Source organism: Lolium rigidum, chromosome 6 (assembly GCF_022539505.1).
Source record: "Lolium rigidum isolate FL_2022 chromosome 6, APGP_CSIRO_Lrig_0.1, whole genome shotgun sequence".
NCBI classification, from domain to species: Eukaryota; Viridiplantae; Streptophyta; class Magnoliopsida; order Poales; family Poaceae; genus Lolium; species Lolium rigidum.
Window position 1 is genome coordinate 35,900,049 of NC_061513.1, and position 13,633 is coordinate 35,913,681.

Sequence of the window (13,633 nt, forward strand, 5' to 3'; positions counted from 1 at the left end):
CAGGGGTACCCCGCCTGGTAGAGGAGGTGTCCCTCCCACACGTGGAGCGACCGGCGGGGAAAGCCGTTGTTGGCCGCGCCGTCTTGCTCGTTGAACGCCATGGATCTTGTCGAGGGAAGAGTGGCGGATAGGGTTCGTATCTGGTTGTGGTTTCGTCGGTGCTACGCGTCGCGGCGAGCGGGGATTATTTAGACGGGGCTGGACCCGGCGATTAAATGCCGCGTGGATGCTACGCGTCCGGGGCGAGCTGACCGGCGGCAGCCTTTACTTCACGCGAAAGACGATGCGTGTGCCGCTGACCGGCCGGGTCCACCTCTGCGGCGAAGCCGAAGCGAAAGCGCGGGAGAGATTTCTCGGCGTTTTGTGCGCTTTCGCTTCGTCCTGACTCCCCGAGCGCGCCCCGGTACGCCGGGGTTGGCGTGGGCTCGCCGGATGGATGAAGGCCCAAATTCGAGAAAAAACGAGTAATCGGGGGTACGACTAGGCTATTTTTCGCCGTCCGGATGGAAAAATAGCCAGCTGGGATTCGGGGAGACCGAGTGGAGATGCTCTAAGCCATTTTCACCCAGACGGCCCATCCTCCAAAAGACACAGACGGCCCTGCATCGGCCTCCATCGCCTTCCACCTCCCACTCCTTCAGCCCAGTTCGCACAGCTGAACACCAAACCCTCGCTCGCCGGCGCAGATGGCAGCGCTCAGCACCGGCGCACCGGCGATACCTCGCTTCGCAGCTCGCACAGCAAGCACTTGGTACATCCTCTCTCCGAACCCCCACTCTCCACTCACTGATACCACGGATTTCCAACCTCTGCTCCTTCGCCCCGATCTGCAGATTCGGCACCCCTCGTCTCTACGGACGGCGACGGCGCAGGCCCCATGGAGAGGGCACCGATGAGCGACCCGATGTCCAAGATCACCGACGACATCCTCGTGGATATCATCTCGCGGGTGCCTTACAAGTCCACCTGCTGCTGCAAGTGCGTCTCCACGCGCTGGCGCGACCTCTTCTCCCACCCCGACCACCGCAAGAAGCTGCCCCAGCCCCTCGCCGGCTTCTTCTATGAAAGCTACAACAGGGACCGCTTCCCCAAGACAGCTCGCTATTTCACCAATGTTTCAGGAAAAGGTCACCCTCTCGTCGACCCTTCATTATCCTTCCTGCCCGGATACGATAGCCTTCACATCTTGGATTGCTGCAATGGCCTCCTCCTCTGCCGCTGCTGGAAACCCACTGACCCCAAGACATTGGATTATGTGGTGTGCAATCCTGCCACCGAGAATTGGGTGGTTGTGACTGCCACTGATTGGTCCAGCAAGGTGGTGGTTGCTCGCATTGGGTTCGAACCCGCAGTCTCCTCCCACTTCCATGTCTTTGAGTTCATTGATCAGGAGGTATGGGGTATAGATCAGTCTGAGCTAAGCGCTTATCGTGGACGTATTGCAGCGGTGGCGACCTACTCATCCAAAGCTGGAGTTTGGACGCATCAAATGGTTGAGGACGAGGAATTTGTGATACCTGCTCATTCAAAAGGTGTTTTCTTTAATGGGATCATGCATTTGGCTGCATTTGATTATATGGTAGTCACCTTTGATGTCAAAGGAAATCTTTTGCGGGTCATTGGGACTCCTTCACCATCATACCGCTATGAATTTCCTGTCAATGATGTCTTTCTATCACAGGGACAGTTATATTTTTCATACGGTACTGATTCTGAATCTGATAACGGTTCCGAAACAAGTTCTGAATCTTATAGTTCTGACTTATTAGTCTGGGTTCTTGAGGATTACAGTAGTGAAAAATGGACCTTGAAGCACACTGTTGGCCACTTGCAACTGTTCGGAGACAAATTTTCAGGCTACCCTGATTACAATGTTGTCTCATTCCACCCGGAACGCAATATGATTTTCATAGTTTGTGGGGACGAGAACTCACTTATGTCATATGAGATGGATTTCAGGAAGCCACGTTTTCTGCGTCGACTTGGATGTGAATGCCAACTTGAATATCGTAAGGTTGACGTGAAGACTCCTTTTATTCCATATGTTCCTTTGTTCATGGAGTCATTGGCAGATGGGCCCTGAAGAGTCCTACTTGCGTACGGCAACTTCACAGTTATCTCTTCACAGTTATCTTTATGAAGTTGTAATAGTTGCTCGGGATGCTTGAGTGCAGTAATGTACCCGACTCAGCTAGCTATTGGCTATTGCACTTTATATAGTAACTGATCTTATGTTTGCGTCTTTGTATATATTAGTATTTCTAGCAGTTTCATATGGGTAGTGTTTAACCATGGATACTATGATTGCTTCGTTCTACAGTTATTGTCTTTGGTATCTAGAGTCTGGTTTCTACTTATTTCTCTGTCTGTGAATAATTTATTTGTGTTGCAACTCGTTGGTTAATCTGGGCCTTTTTGGCATTTGGATAATTAGTCCTGGTGCGTACTCGTGGATCTCCATTTACTTTGTGATGCTTGAATTCCATTATTTTCATCAATATGGCTTGGAAACTTTTGTTTTCCCCTCTCAATGATGGAGTGATGTGTATGCAAGGTATTTTCTCATGATAAGATATGTTGTCATGTATATACTGTTTTTGATAGTTCAAGCTGGATTTCTTTCATTGTGTAGACGGAATTATTTTTGGAATACCAGATGTTGACATTGTTGAACTTGCATGTGAAGTAGGCAGGTGAACTTGGAATATCTACTATATTAAAGCTCAACGACTTCGTTTTTTCACAGAATTTTGGGCCACTTTGAGAATTATCGAGGCTGGGTTGATTTCTTTAGTTATTCTTCTATGTGCACTTTCGATGCTGTATAACACTTTGCCTCTGATCATACTACTTCCGTTGGCTGATTTTGCTGCTTTGACGTGTGGTTGTAGCGTTGTCAATTAGTTATTCTTCTGTGTGCACTTTCGATGCTGTATAACACTTTGCCTCTCATCATACTACTTCTTCCGTGGGCTGATTTTGCTACTTTGACGTGTGGTTGTAGCATTGTCAAAGTAGTCAAAGCGGTGCTCAGTAAATAATCCATAGCTCTGCCACCGACCAAGCAATTTGCTCCCCGCCACCCACCTCTCCAATTTCACATCCTTGCCGTCCCAGGGCCGAAGCCTTCCTCTCCCTCCCTAGCCACGCCCAGCGTCGCCGCAGCGGTTCCGACGTGTAATTTTCTTCTCCTCTCTTTAAATCGCCATGGGAGAAGGGAGATCAGCGGGAGGAGATTTTCTTCTCCTCTCTCTTTAAATCGCCATGGGAGAAGGGAGATCAGCAGGAGGAGGCGCATCGCGGGAGGCTTCGCTAGGATGCTTCCGGTGAGTCGTGTCGTGAGACGCTCCACGAGGCCGCCAGCGACGAGCGCGAGGAGGCACATCGCAGGAGGCTCAACCAGGACGCCGGCGACGAACGCGAGGAGACGCGTCGCGGGGATGGCTGCGCCAGGCCGCCGTCGAATCCGCCAACGGGCATGAGTTGTGAGGAGGGGCCGCATTGTGGTCTGCGGCAGGCCGCCGCCCTCCTCTTCTTCCGGGCGGCCGGTGGCGCGGAGTGGAGCTTGGCTTCCCGAGGCGACCCAGCCCGCCGTTCCTGCTTCTTTGCCGATTGTTGCGACGGCCTCCCCGGGATTCTTCCAGATTGGGCTCGTGCTCCAAAAAAATCTGACAGTTTCGAGATGTATCTCTCCTAGATGGGCACTCGCTCGATTCGCCTCGCCAGGCTCATGGTGCCGCGGTCACAGATGAGCTCGACCGCCCTGGGAAGGGAAAGGGGGGGGGGGGGGATCGCTGTCGCGCGCAGCGAGGGCTTGGCCGATGGTGCCGACTGACGAAATTGGCCGTGCCGGTCCCTGGACGGGAAAGCCGAAAGCGGCAGGTCCTGCAAGGGGGCTGTGACGCTGTTCCCGCTGTGAGGCTTCCTGCTGGTGTTGTCCGGGCTGTTGCTGGCGTTCACCATGGCGAGGCTCGCGTTCGCCACGCCGGTCTTGATGCTCTTCAGCCCGGTGCTGGTCCCGATCATGCTCACCATCGGGGTGGTCGTGATGGGGGGGTACTCACAGCTCCCTTTGGACACTGCCAACTCCTTTTGGTAATGTCTTACATGCATGTGCTTAAGCTCTTATGCTTCATCAGATCAGTTTCGTCTAAGATCTGGATTGTCATGGCATAGCATCTGAGATTTAGTATGGTTAGAGTCTAAATTAGAGCTAAAGAAATAAGGACGGGTTGCTACTTTCTATTTTTTTGTTTGGTTCATTCAAATCCAGTCATGTTAGATAAGTGCTGGAGAACATGCTTTCTAAATCAAATTTATTATCTATCCTTTTTCTATGAATTTTATTTTTAAGTTTTGAATTTTGTTTGCTTGACCCAACTTCCTACAGATACACGATTTCATGATAGTGCGCTTTTTAAATCCTCGCCACCTGCAGGTACCTGGGTGAGCCACTCCTTTAATGGTTTATGTCAAGATTGTTGGTTACTTTTTCCATAGGTTGGAGAATTACTCGCACTACTCGCTTTCATAGGTTTTTTTTTTTCCCCCCCCCCCCCCCCCCCCCCAAATATCTCATTTTTTCTGTTTTGATGCTAAAGCCTACAAGATATGTCATCAATGAATATTGTTTTTTGCAGTATAGAGGAAAGTTGAACCACCAGGTCAAGCACTCATAAGGCAATGGCGGAACCAGCACTGTCTTACATGTTACGCTGTATGTGCAACAAGTTAGAAATATAACTTACTCTCAAATACCTTGATTTAGGGCTTATATTCTGTAGGAAACGAATCTTGAGACAAATAGTTAAAGGTGATTCTTACTGTAAATAGGTGGAGCATTTCTTCCGGGTGTATTAATTCCATGTTTCTAAAAAAAATTGCACTGTTGCCTCCAAATGAAGCATGATACTCTGCGTACTATGTATGTTTGAAGAATTTAATCTAAGGTTTATATTTAAACCCAAAGATTCCTGAACAGTGAGTTCTTAACGGAGACACATTTAACATTTCTTTAAGGGCGAAAAGATTGGATGGTTCAGACTCTTTTGTTATAGTATTTTTTCCCAATTCTGCTACCCTGTATGAATTAACCGAAGTTACTAGCAAGTCTTAGAACGGCTATTGAGTATGTTGGTGGTGGTGAATGAATTCCCAGGTTTTCTTCCTTTGCCATCATGCACTGTTCTGAATATAGTTTTCATGATAGGTACAGCACACTGTCCAGCAAGGATTATGTATGCCACCATCATACAATTGTATCTCTCAACTGGATCTGCTGACTAAATTGTGCATCTCCCATTTACTAACTTCTATCTGAGAAGTCCTTTTGGTGTTTTATCTGCATATATGATATAGTGCTTTATTTACTTCTTGCTGGTGATGTAGTTAATTTCAAGAACACCACGATTGAGCAATTGGCAATGTTACATCGTGCAAGAGCTGGGATCATCCACCTGCCACTTTCTTCCAAAGTTAAAGATGAAAAGGATATTTCATTTCTATTCATACATGGCAAGCTAATAAGGTGAAGTAGTAATACACAATCTTCACGGGAAATAATATTTTCTTGCAAAGATGACTTTTTTATTCATTGCTTTGCAATAGATGTCCAATTTTTGTACTTCCTCCCTTAATTTTTGTAGGGCATTGATGTGTTGAAACAGTAGTATATTGAGCTTCACGAGGGACTTATCCAGTGTTTGATCGAATTTTAAATTCCACAGCTTTACCAGAATACTCATATTATTTAGTAGTTATATTTTTATATGCCAGGATCATTATCTATTATCAGAATTAGTTGTGCCTTTGGAATTAGCCTGTTGAAGCTTTTCCATAGTATATAATCTTTATTTCATTAGCTCAGTAGGCATGAATAAGATTATCATATAGACAAAGGTTCAATATTGTCACAATCAAGCTCTCCTTAGAAGTATGTTATCACATGCTTCTCTTAAAAATAGCTAATGAAGCTTCGTTTTGAGGATATGACATATGAGGGTCCAATATCTCATTTTCTCATTATCTTCCAATTTGTATTATATGTGACCCGAATTATTTATGTAGAATATGGTTTACGGTAGATTTAGAGAGATTCATACATAAATTTGCAGGTCAAACCGTGGAGAACTGAGTAGTAGTTTTTCCTTCAGCAAGCAAGAAGAGGAGAAACACAATTAAGAATATGCAAAGGGAAGCGATGTATTTGCAAAGTACATTCTTTTTCTCATCAACTTTATATTCTACATACATATGATGCTTGCTTTCAGGTTCCTTGCACATTCCACATTAATTAAGTAACCGAGATGCCAAATTATTTTATAGTTCGTTGAAAGTAAAAATTGCCAATTCAGTTGTGCTAGCTCCCATATGATATCATGTTACTGATCTGGCAGGCTGCCATGTGTTGGAAATGTTTAGCTAAACAAATTAGCAATAGTCTTCTTTGTTTGCTACAAAATAAAATTGCTACAGTCATCTTCCAGTGTCACATGTTTCACCAAGATAGAGTTATTTGAATGTCACAAATTTTTCTGTTATATATATATAAATGCTAGCTCCCATATGATATCATGTTGCTATATCAGGCTGCCATGAGTTGGCAATGTTTAGCTAAACAAATTAGCAATAGTACTCTTTGAGTGCTACAAAATAAATTGGCAATAGTCTTCTTCCAGTGTCACATGCTTCACTAAGGAGTGTTCTTTGAGTGTCACACAATTTTCTGTTCTATTATGTACATTACACCCTTCCATGCATAATAAGTGTATTAGTTTAGTTTAAAAAGGACCCAAGAATATCCTCTCATGCATAGTAATCTATTCAGTGAAAGATGACCATGGAAAAGTGGTGTATTTCCTGCAGGTTTAGAACACACGATTTGCTGACATATAGAAATAGCGAACTGAAGGAAAGTGTCCTGTAAATTGTAAAGAACCCATTTTGAGATTTGAGTGCTTAATTTAGATTTTTGGGTGTCATTCCTTCTCAGGTTTGCTGGTTATGCAGACTTGCTCTACTCTTAGCGCATGGCCTGTAGTTCATGGTTATTTGTATGTACTTGCCAACAATGTTAGAAATGGAAAACCTACAATAAAAGGAAAGTTGCAGGATACACCATGTGTGTTCTAAAATATACATGATTTGAGAAAAATAAATACTTCTATTAATCACTTCCTTGCTAATATCTTCGACACTATTGCTTTTGCTTTGTAGAAATATGATGATTTCTTTTTATGAAATATGATGATAGGCCCACAAGCCCACAAACACCACTTTGGATCACTTTGAGCGAATCAATGGCAAACTATAGGCATCATTATTTGTTTAAAAAGAATATTTGAACAGAAATTTAATGGAGAGCACTGCTTAGACAGTTAGACCGCCCACTTCAGTGAATAGTAGAGGGCCAATGACCCAAGAAGAGGAGCCAGAACTCGCCAAGCGTGGCACCGATGAGTCCGTCCGGTCTGAACTTACAAGGGTAGCCGTACGAGATCTCTACATTACCAATGAGGCAGAGATTGAGATGTTGCCTTCGGTTGCTTCCTTTTAATCTTCTAGATGTATGCTATGTACTGAAACTTACTAAAATCCATAGTTAAGCCCCTCCATATGCATGTTAGTTGTACACATTGTTTGTAAAAACAAAATGATCCGTTTCATGCTTTATATTTTCCCACCATACATAACAATGTATTTTAACGCATTGCTTATCGTCCATTTACTAGTACACCTCCACATCACCGTCGTAGGCTTAGCGTGGCATGCCTCCGTGCCTATCCTTGCTAGTACCAAATATTTGGCTTGGTAAACAGTAGCAGTAAGAGCAGCATTGCCACTGCTACCTTCGATGCATTGCGTCGGTGGCCTCTGTCTCTCTGACCATAGCCCCTTTCTCCTCCATTGTTCACCTTTGCTGCCGGCCTACCGAAGATTCCACTTTGAGGACTTGTGGACACGTCTTGAGGGCTTCCAGAAAATCATCGGCACGGCATGTAATTCAATCGACAACCCAGACCCGTTCCAGCGCCTTGTGTCACAGATGCAGGCTATCTTCAGAGATCGATGCTGCTTTTCGACAAGGCACAGGAGAGCCGTCAGCTCACTCCCGAGGAAGATTGGCTGCGCAAGGAAATCAAACGGTCATACCTAGGCCTAGCCTCCCTTGAGCGAACAATTGCAAGACAACACACCCAGATTGCAGCGCTAAAATATGGAGACGCAAATACCTCTTTCTTCCACCAAGAGTGCTCATACCGACGACAGAAAAACAGAGTCTACTTCATTGTCGTCGATGAATGGGTCCTCACTGACCACGCTGATATGGCAGAGGAAGCGTTCCACCACTTTGATGGGCAGTGAAGTGGAACGCGACTGCACACTCGAGCTCGACGAGCTAATCAAGCCGGATGGCAGTCTCCACGACCTTCAACAAGGACGAAATTTGTATAGTGTAACTTGGTTCTGAATACTCTAAGATAGCTATCATAACTGTGGAGCAAGCTAGGATTATATTAATATTCTTTTATTTTCATCTATATATGTCACACTTGAATTTTCTTCTTCAGGTTTGGGGTAAACAGGTTTCCGATGCCCCTGAAAGCACCTCTACCGTGTATGGTAAATCTGAAGCTGCTTGCCTAAGTTTATACCGGAGTAGTGCTTGCTAACCTAGCCATGCATCTAAAAATGCTTGAGACCATTTGCCGTCGTGGTAAACTGACAGATGACATGGGTAGGCTTAAGTTGAGGCTGGATGTACGCTGATGGATCCGAAGGAGGGAAGATGGGAGGAAGAACACACACAAACACAAGGGTTTACCCAGGTTTAGGGCCCTAGTGAGGAGGTAAAACCCCTACTCTTGCTTGTCTGATCTGCATATCTCTCGAGGTGGAAGCTAGAGGTAGAAGATGAAGCTCCTACGGGGAGAATGAGGGAAAGAGTCGATCATCTCGTGCAAGGGAGCCCTGCACCCCCGTATATACAGGTTACAGGAGTGCAAACCCTAACAGTGAGATAAAGCCGCTTTCTGTGCCTCAAAGTCTAAGCCTAGTCATACTAGGGAAGCCTCCATCTTGTTTCAAGTACACTTTGAAGTGACTTGGCCTTCTCTGCCATACCGCTGACCACTGGGCACCCTGTCAGCGGTATGGCGCGACGTTCGCATAGTGACGATGGTTTCTGGTTTCCTTGCGTGATTATAGCATTGTGACTTGAGGGTTGACATTGTGGCCAAGCACATGACCGTTGACCTGTGCTGGACTCCTATGTGGGCACCCTCGAGTATGTCAGTATCTCATCCCTTGACCTACACAACAACATTAGATACACTAGAGTCTGATTTCTGCTTATTTCTTTGTATGTGAATAATTGATTTGTTTTGCAACTTGCTGTTTAATCTTGCCTATTTTTTGGCATTTGGAGAACTCTAGTACTGGCATGTACGTAAGGATGGAAATTTTACCCATGGGTACGGGGTACCGTACGCATGGGTAGGGTATGGGTACCCGTGGGTACCGTACGCATGGGTAGGGTATGGGTACACTTTTATACCCATGGGTAGTACCTATACCCTACCCGTTAAGATATGGATAGGGCACGGGTATAGCTTCGTACCCCGGGTATACCCATACTCAGCCTGTTTATTGTCAATTTTTTATGTCACACATTTACTTTTTTTTGACTTATGAATTAGGTTATGAGAATGTGATTTTTATATTTTATCAATTGTTATGTACTCAACCACCTGTTACAGAGTTGATATAATTCATGTTTTTAATCACATTTGTCACCGATAAAATTTAAATAGTGAGTGATTTATGTACAATTTGATTTACCCACCAAGTGCCCAATGGGTATGGGTACCCGCCGGGTATGGATATGGGTAAAGTTTTATACCCATGGGTACGGGTATGGATAGAAGTTTGTACCCATTGACCATACGGGTATGGGTATGGTATTGCTCTACCCTGCCCATACCCTATCCATTGCCATCCTTACATGTACGAGGCTATCCATTTGTTGATACTTCAATTTCATTCTTGGAAACTTTTGTTTTCCCCTCTCAACAATGAAGTGATGTGTATGCAAAGTATTTTCTCATGATAATACATGCTGTCATGGATATACTGTTTTGATAGTTCAATCTCGATTTATTTCATTTTGTAGACATAATTCTTTTGGAATATCAGATGTTGACATTGTTGGGCTTCCACCTTAACTAGGAGAACTTTTTTGGTGCTATAAGTTAGTCCTAAATACCGTAAGATAGCTACCATAACTTTAGAACAAGCTGAGACTAGAAACTATTAAACAACCAGTATTCTTTTGCTACATCTTGCTCACTGGATTGTCCCTCCGGCCCATTTTACTTGTCTCTAATATGAATGTATCTAGAACTAAAATGTGTCTAGATACATCCATATTAGCAACAAATAATATGGATCGGAGGGGTATTATAATCTGAAGAGATGCACCAAAAGCATTTCGCTTTAGGTTTTGAGTAAACTGTGGCAGTGAAGTTTCTTATGATAATCTATCTTATAACATGTCTATCTTATAATCTCAAGTTGCTTACCTGATTTAGTATTGGAGTAGTACTGGCTAAATGGGTGGCGAAATACTAGATCATTTCACCTTTTTAGCTGTTTGCTTTTGTCCACTGTTGATTATTCTTTTCTGCTGCTGCACACGATCAATTCATTGCTGCCAGGAGATGCATTGCTGCCTTGGATGGTTGTTATATAAAATCCTTGAACACACAGGCTGGCAGCTAGTATTTGCCGCTAGCTATGTTGTTTCCAGTTTCCTTTGGTGTGCTCTCTGTTTTGGCTCACAGGCTATTGAGCGTGTTATTTCCCCTCCGTAAGATGTTTTAGCTTTTAGTAGATTCATCTATTTTGGTATCTGTCTAGTCTAATTTTAATATGTACATTCACGCACTATGGTGTGTTTCTAGTTCACTTTAAATTGTCTAAAACATCTCATATTTGTGAATAGAGGGGAGTAGTATGCTTCAAAAGCAGGCCCAGGCCTGCAGTTGTGTCTCGTTTAAAGATTAACGAGCCATTTGAGAACTTGGCCGGTGTTCTGAATGCGGCAATGCATCGATGTGATGTTGTAGCAGCATGCCGACGGCTTTCGGCCAGGTTCCCTGTAGTGGCATTAGCACACGCGATGTCAACAAATATGGTAAAAGGAGAGCCAATCGCCTATTAAATTTAGAATGTGCCTTGTCGTCAGGCTTGGCCTATAAGAAAGAGTTGCACGTTCTTACTGATCCTAAAGAAACTAGTAAGCGTGCACGTGCAATGCACGTCTTGTCCTATGTAATAAAAACATATATTGTGATCGTTTGTCATGTATTTTACCAAGCCATTTATGCCTAAGAGGTGTGAGAGCGCCTAAAACACACAATCCACACTTACATAAAATTTACAATCACATAAATGTATTTAGAATTAGTTGTAAAAATACTTAAAAACATAAACTAAGCAACAATTTGTATTATATTTCTTCTTGAAGGTCCATCTATGTATTCTTGATACATGGCGAAATATGAGTGACAGATAAAATAACTAAGCAACATTGTATCTTCTATTTATTCGTGGATGACGGTTCTTTCTTGAAGGTCCACTTTTTTATGCGATCAATAAGGCTTCGTGCAATGGCTGGGATATTGCTTAAAGCTTCATTTGCTTCATACTTCAGGATGTGAATCAAAAATCGCTTCCTTAGTTGAAAACCGTCCTATATATGCATTATACAACATTGTTATAAAAAACATGTGCAAAGTGTATGCAAATGAACATGTGTAAATACTCACCGTGGGTACTGGAAAATGTAGCAATCCATCGTACCATGAATGCATGAACTCAAAAACCAAATAACCCGACAGAGCACTGCATGCATATAATGTTACATTGCGGGTCGAATAAATACGTTAAGATTGTAACACATTGTTAAGATTCTTACTCGTCTAGATTTGTTGGAACTTTGGGAGCCTTGCAACCCCATTTAGTTATGTCATCCTTTGATGCAGGGTTTGCAACTTCGAGGGCAAGATTAAAATTATCGGCCACATTTTTAAGTATAGTCTTCGCCAAATATGGTATTGGAAGCGGGTCCAAAAAAGAGATAATTTTTTTGTGCCGATCCAAGACGAACAACTGGAATAACCCAACAATATCCCAAGGCAATAAAATCTGCACTGATACATTTAAAATTTAGCAATCATTATAACAGATAATTGACTCTTAAGAATGAAGGATTGAATTCTTACCATATTGCATTCAGATATATGATACTCATTGCTGTCAGGCCAGCTAAGAAACAACTGAGCCAACCGAACAACGTCAGGATAGTCACTACGACTTGGATCTCGAGCATATTGAGACATCAACTAAAATAATAAAAAAAAACATTAGTATATGCCACAAGTGAGTCACATATAAATAGATTTAGTATGTAGTTATAGTAACTTACACAGAAGTTCAAATCCATCTAGTGGACTGGGACATCCCTAGCAAGCTGGATGTCGTGCCACGCCAGTATCCGTACAGCCATATTAAAGCAACTAACGTCCATATTTTCATTCATTTTTAGTATGCCACTTATTTGTCTTAAATTAAGACTAATAGGATAAGGACTCGAACTTTTAACCCATTCGGTCCTGTAAAATTAGAATTATGTCAATTACAATTACAAGTATGCTATCGCAATTTATTAGAACAATACAATAAAATGAAAAAAAAATGTTGCTTACTCTAGTGAAGGGATATCATCAACTGTGCTGATGTATAGGCAAAGTTCATCAATTAATTCCTGGTCTGTTGGATTGGCAGATGGTAAGAGAAGCAATGATTGCGAGATGAACCCAATTTGTGACGCTAGTTTCGATGTTTTGATGTTTTTAGGAGGTCCATCCACAATGACACAATCAGTAGGATCAAATGTTTGTTCTTCATCATCTTTCAAGTCTCATCTTTCAAGTCTCGATTCCTTATATTATCATCATTCAAATGTGAATCCACCAAAATTACGGCTAATTTGTTTATAAAATCGGTCATATTAACCTATTAATCAAGCAGTAACTAAAGTTAGTTTTCAAGTAATAATGATACAACATGGAATAAGTATCGCGATATGGAGCAAATATACCTGTTCAGGAATGTCGGATAAAATATCCCCCGTGAAATATTCCATGAAATTTAACATCCATAGACCACAGGATGACCTGCATGATTATAATTTTTTAATGACACAGAAATTAGTATTTATTCAATAAGGATAATCATTCCTAACCAAAAAAGACCTTCAAAATCATTAAAAATGAAAATTTGAGGGCAATTTGTTTTTCTAAATTGTAGCAGAGACAAGAGCAGTCCACGGCCCACGGCCCACGCACACCTGACGGCCGACAGGTCCGAGATTAGCTCGCCGACCTCACTCCATGTCGTCCTCACTCCATGTCTCATCGCACTCACAGTACTCGCTGGCTCTCCGTCCCTCCCGACGCCCCCCACCCACCGCCGTCGACCGGACCCCCGCTGTCCTGCCTCGCCGCCGATGGCCTAGACGACAACCTCCTCCGTCCTCTTCGTCCAGGCGACCGGAAGCCAACGGAAGGCC

General features: G+C 43.3%; 1 protein-coding gene and 1 long non-coding RNA gene across 2 annotated transcripts; one reads left to right on the forward strand and one right to left on the reverse strand.

Moving 5' to 3' along the window:
- Positions 1–669: 669 nt before the first annotated feature.
- LOC124667644 lies at positions 670–2,113 on the forward strand. Its single transcript, XM_047204908.1, has 2 exons — positions 670–751; positions 834–2,113. The coding sequence occupies exon 2, from the start codon at positions 878–880 to the stop codon at positions 2,081–2,083; it is 1,206 nt and encodes a 401-aa protein (XP_047060864.1). The 5' UTR covers positions 670–751; positions 834–877; the 3' UTR covers positions 2,084–2,113.
- Positions 2,114–11,727: 9,614 nt separating this feature from the next.
- LOC124660079 lies at positions 11,728–12,114 on the reverse strand. The gene is made up of 3 exons (XR_006989790.1): positions 11,978–12,114; positions 11,829–11,904; positions 11,728–11,752 (listed from the first exon to the last, which is right to left on the reverse strand). It is a non-coding gene; the product is annotated as an uncharacterized LOC124660079 (long non-coding RNA).
- Positions 12,115–13,633: the final 1,519 nt, after the last annotated feature.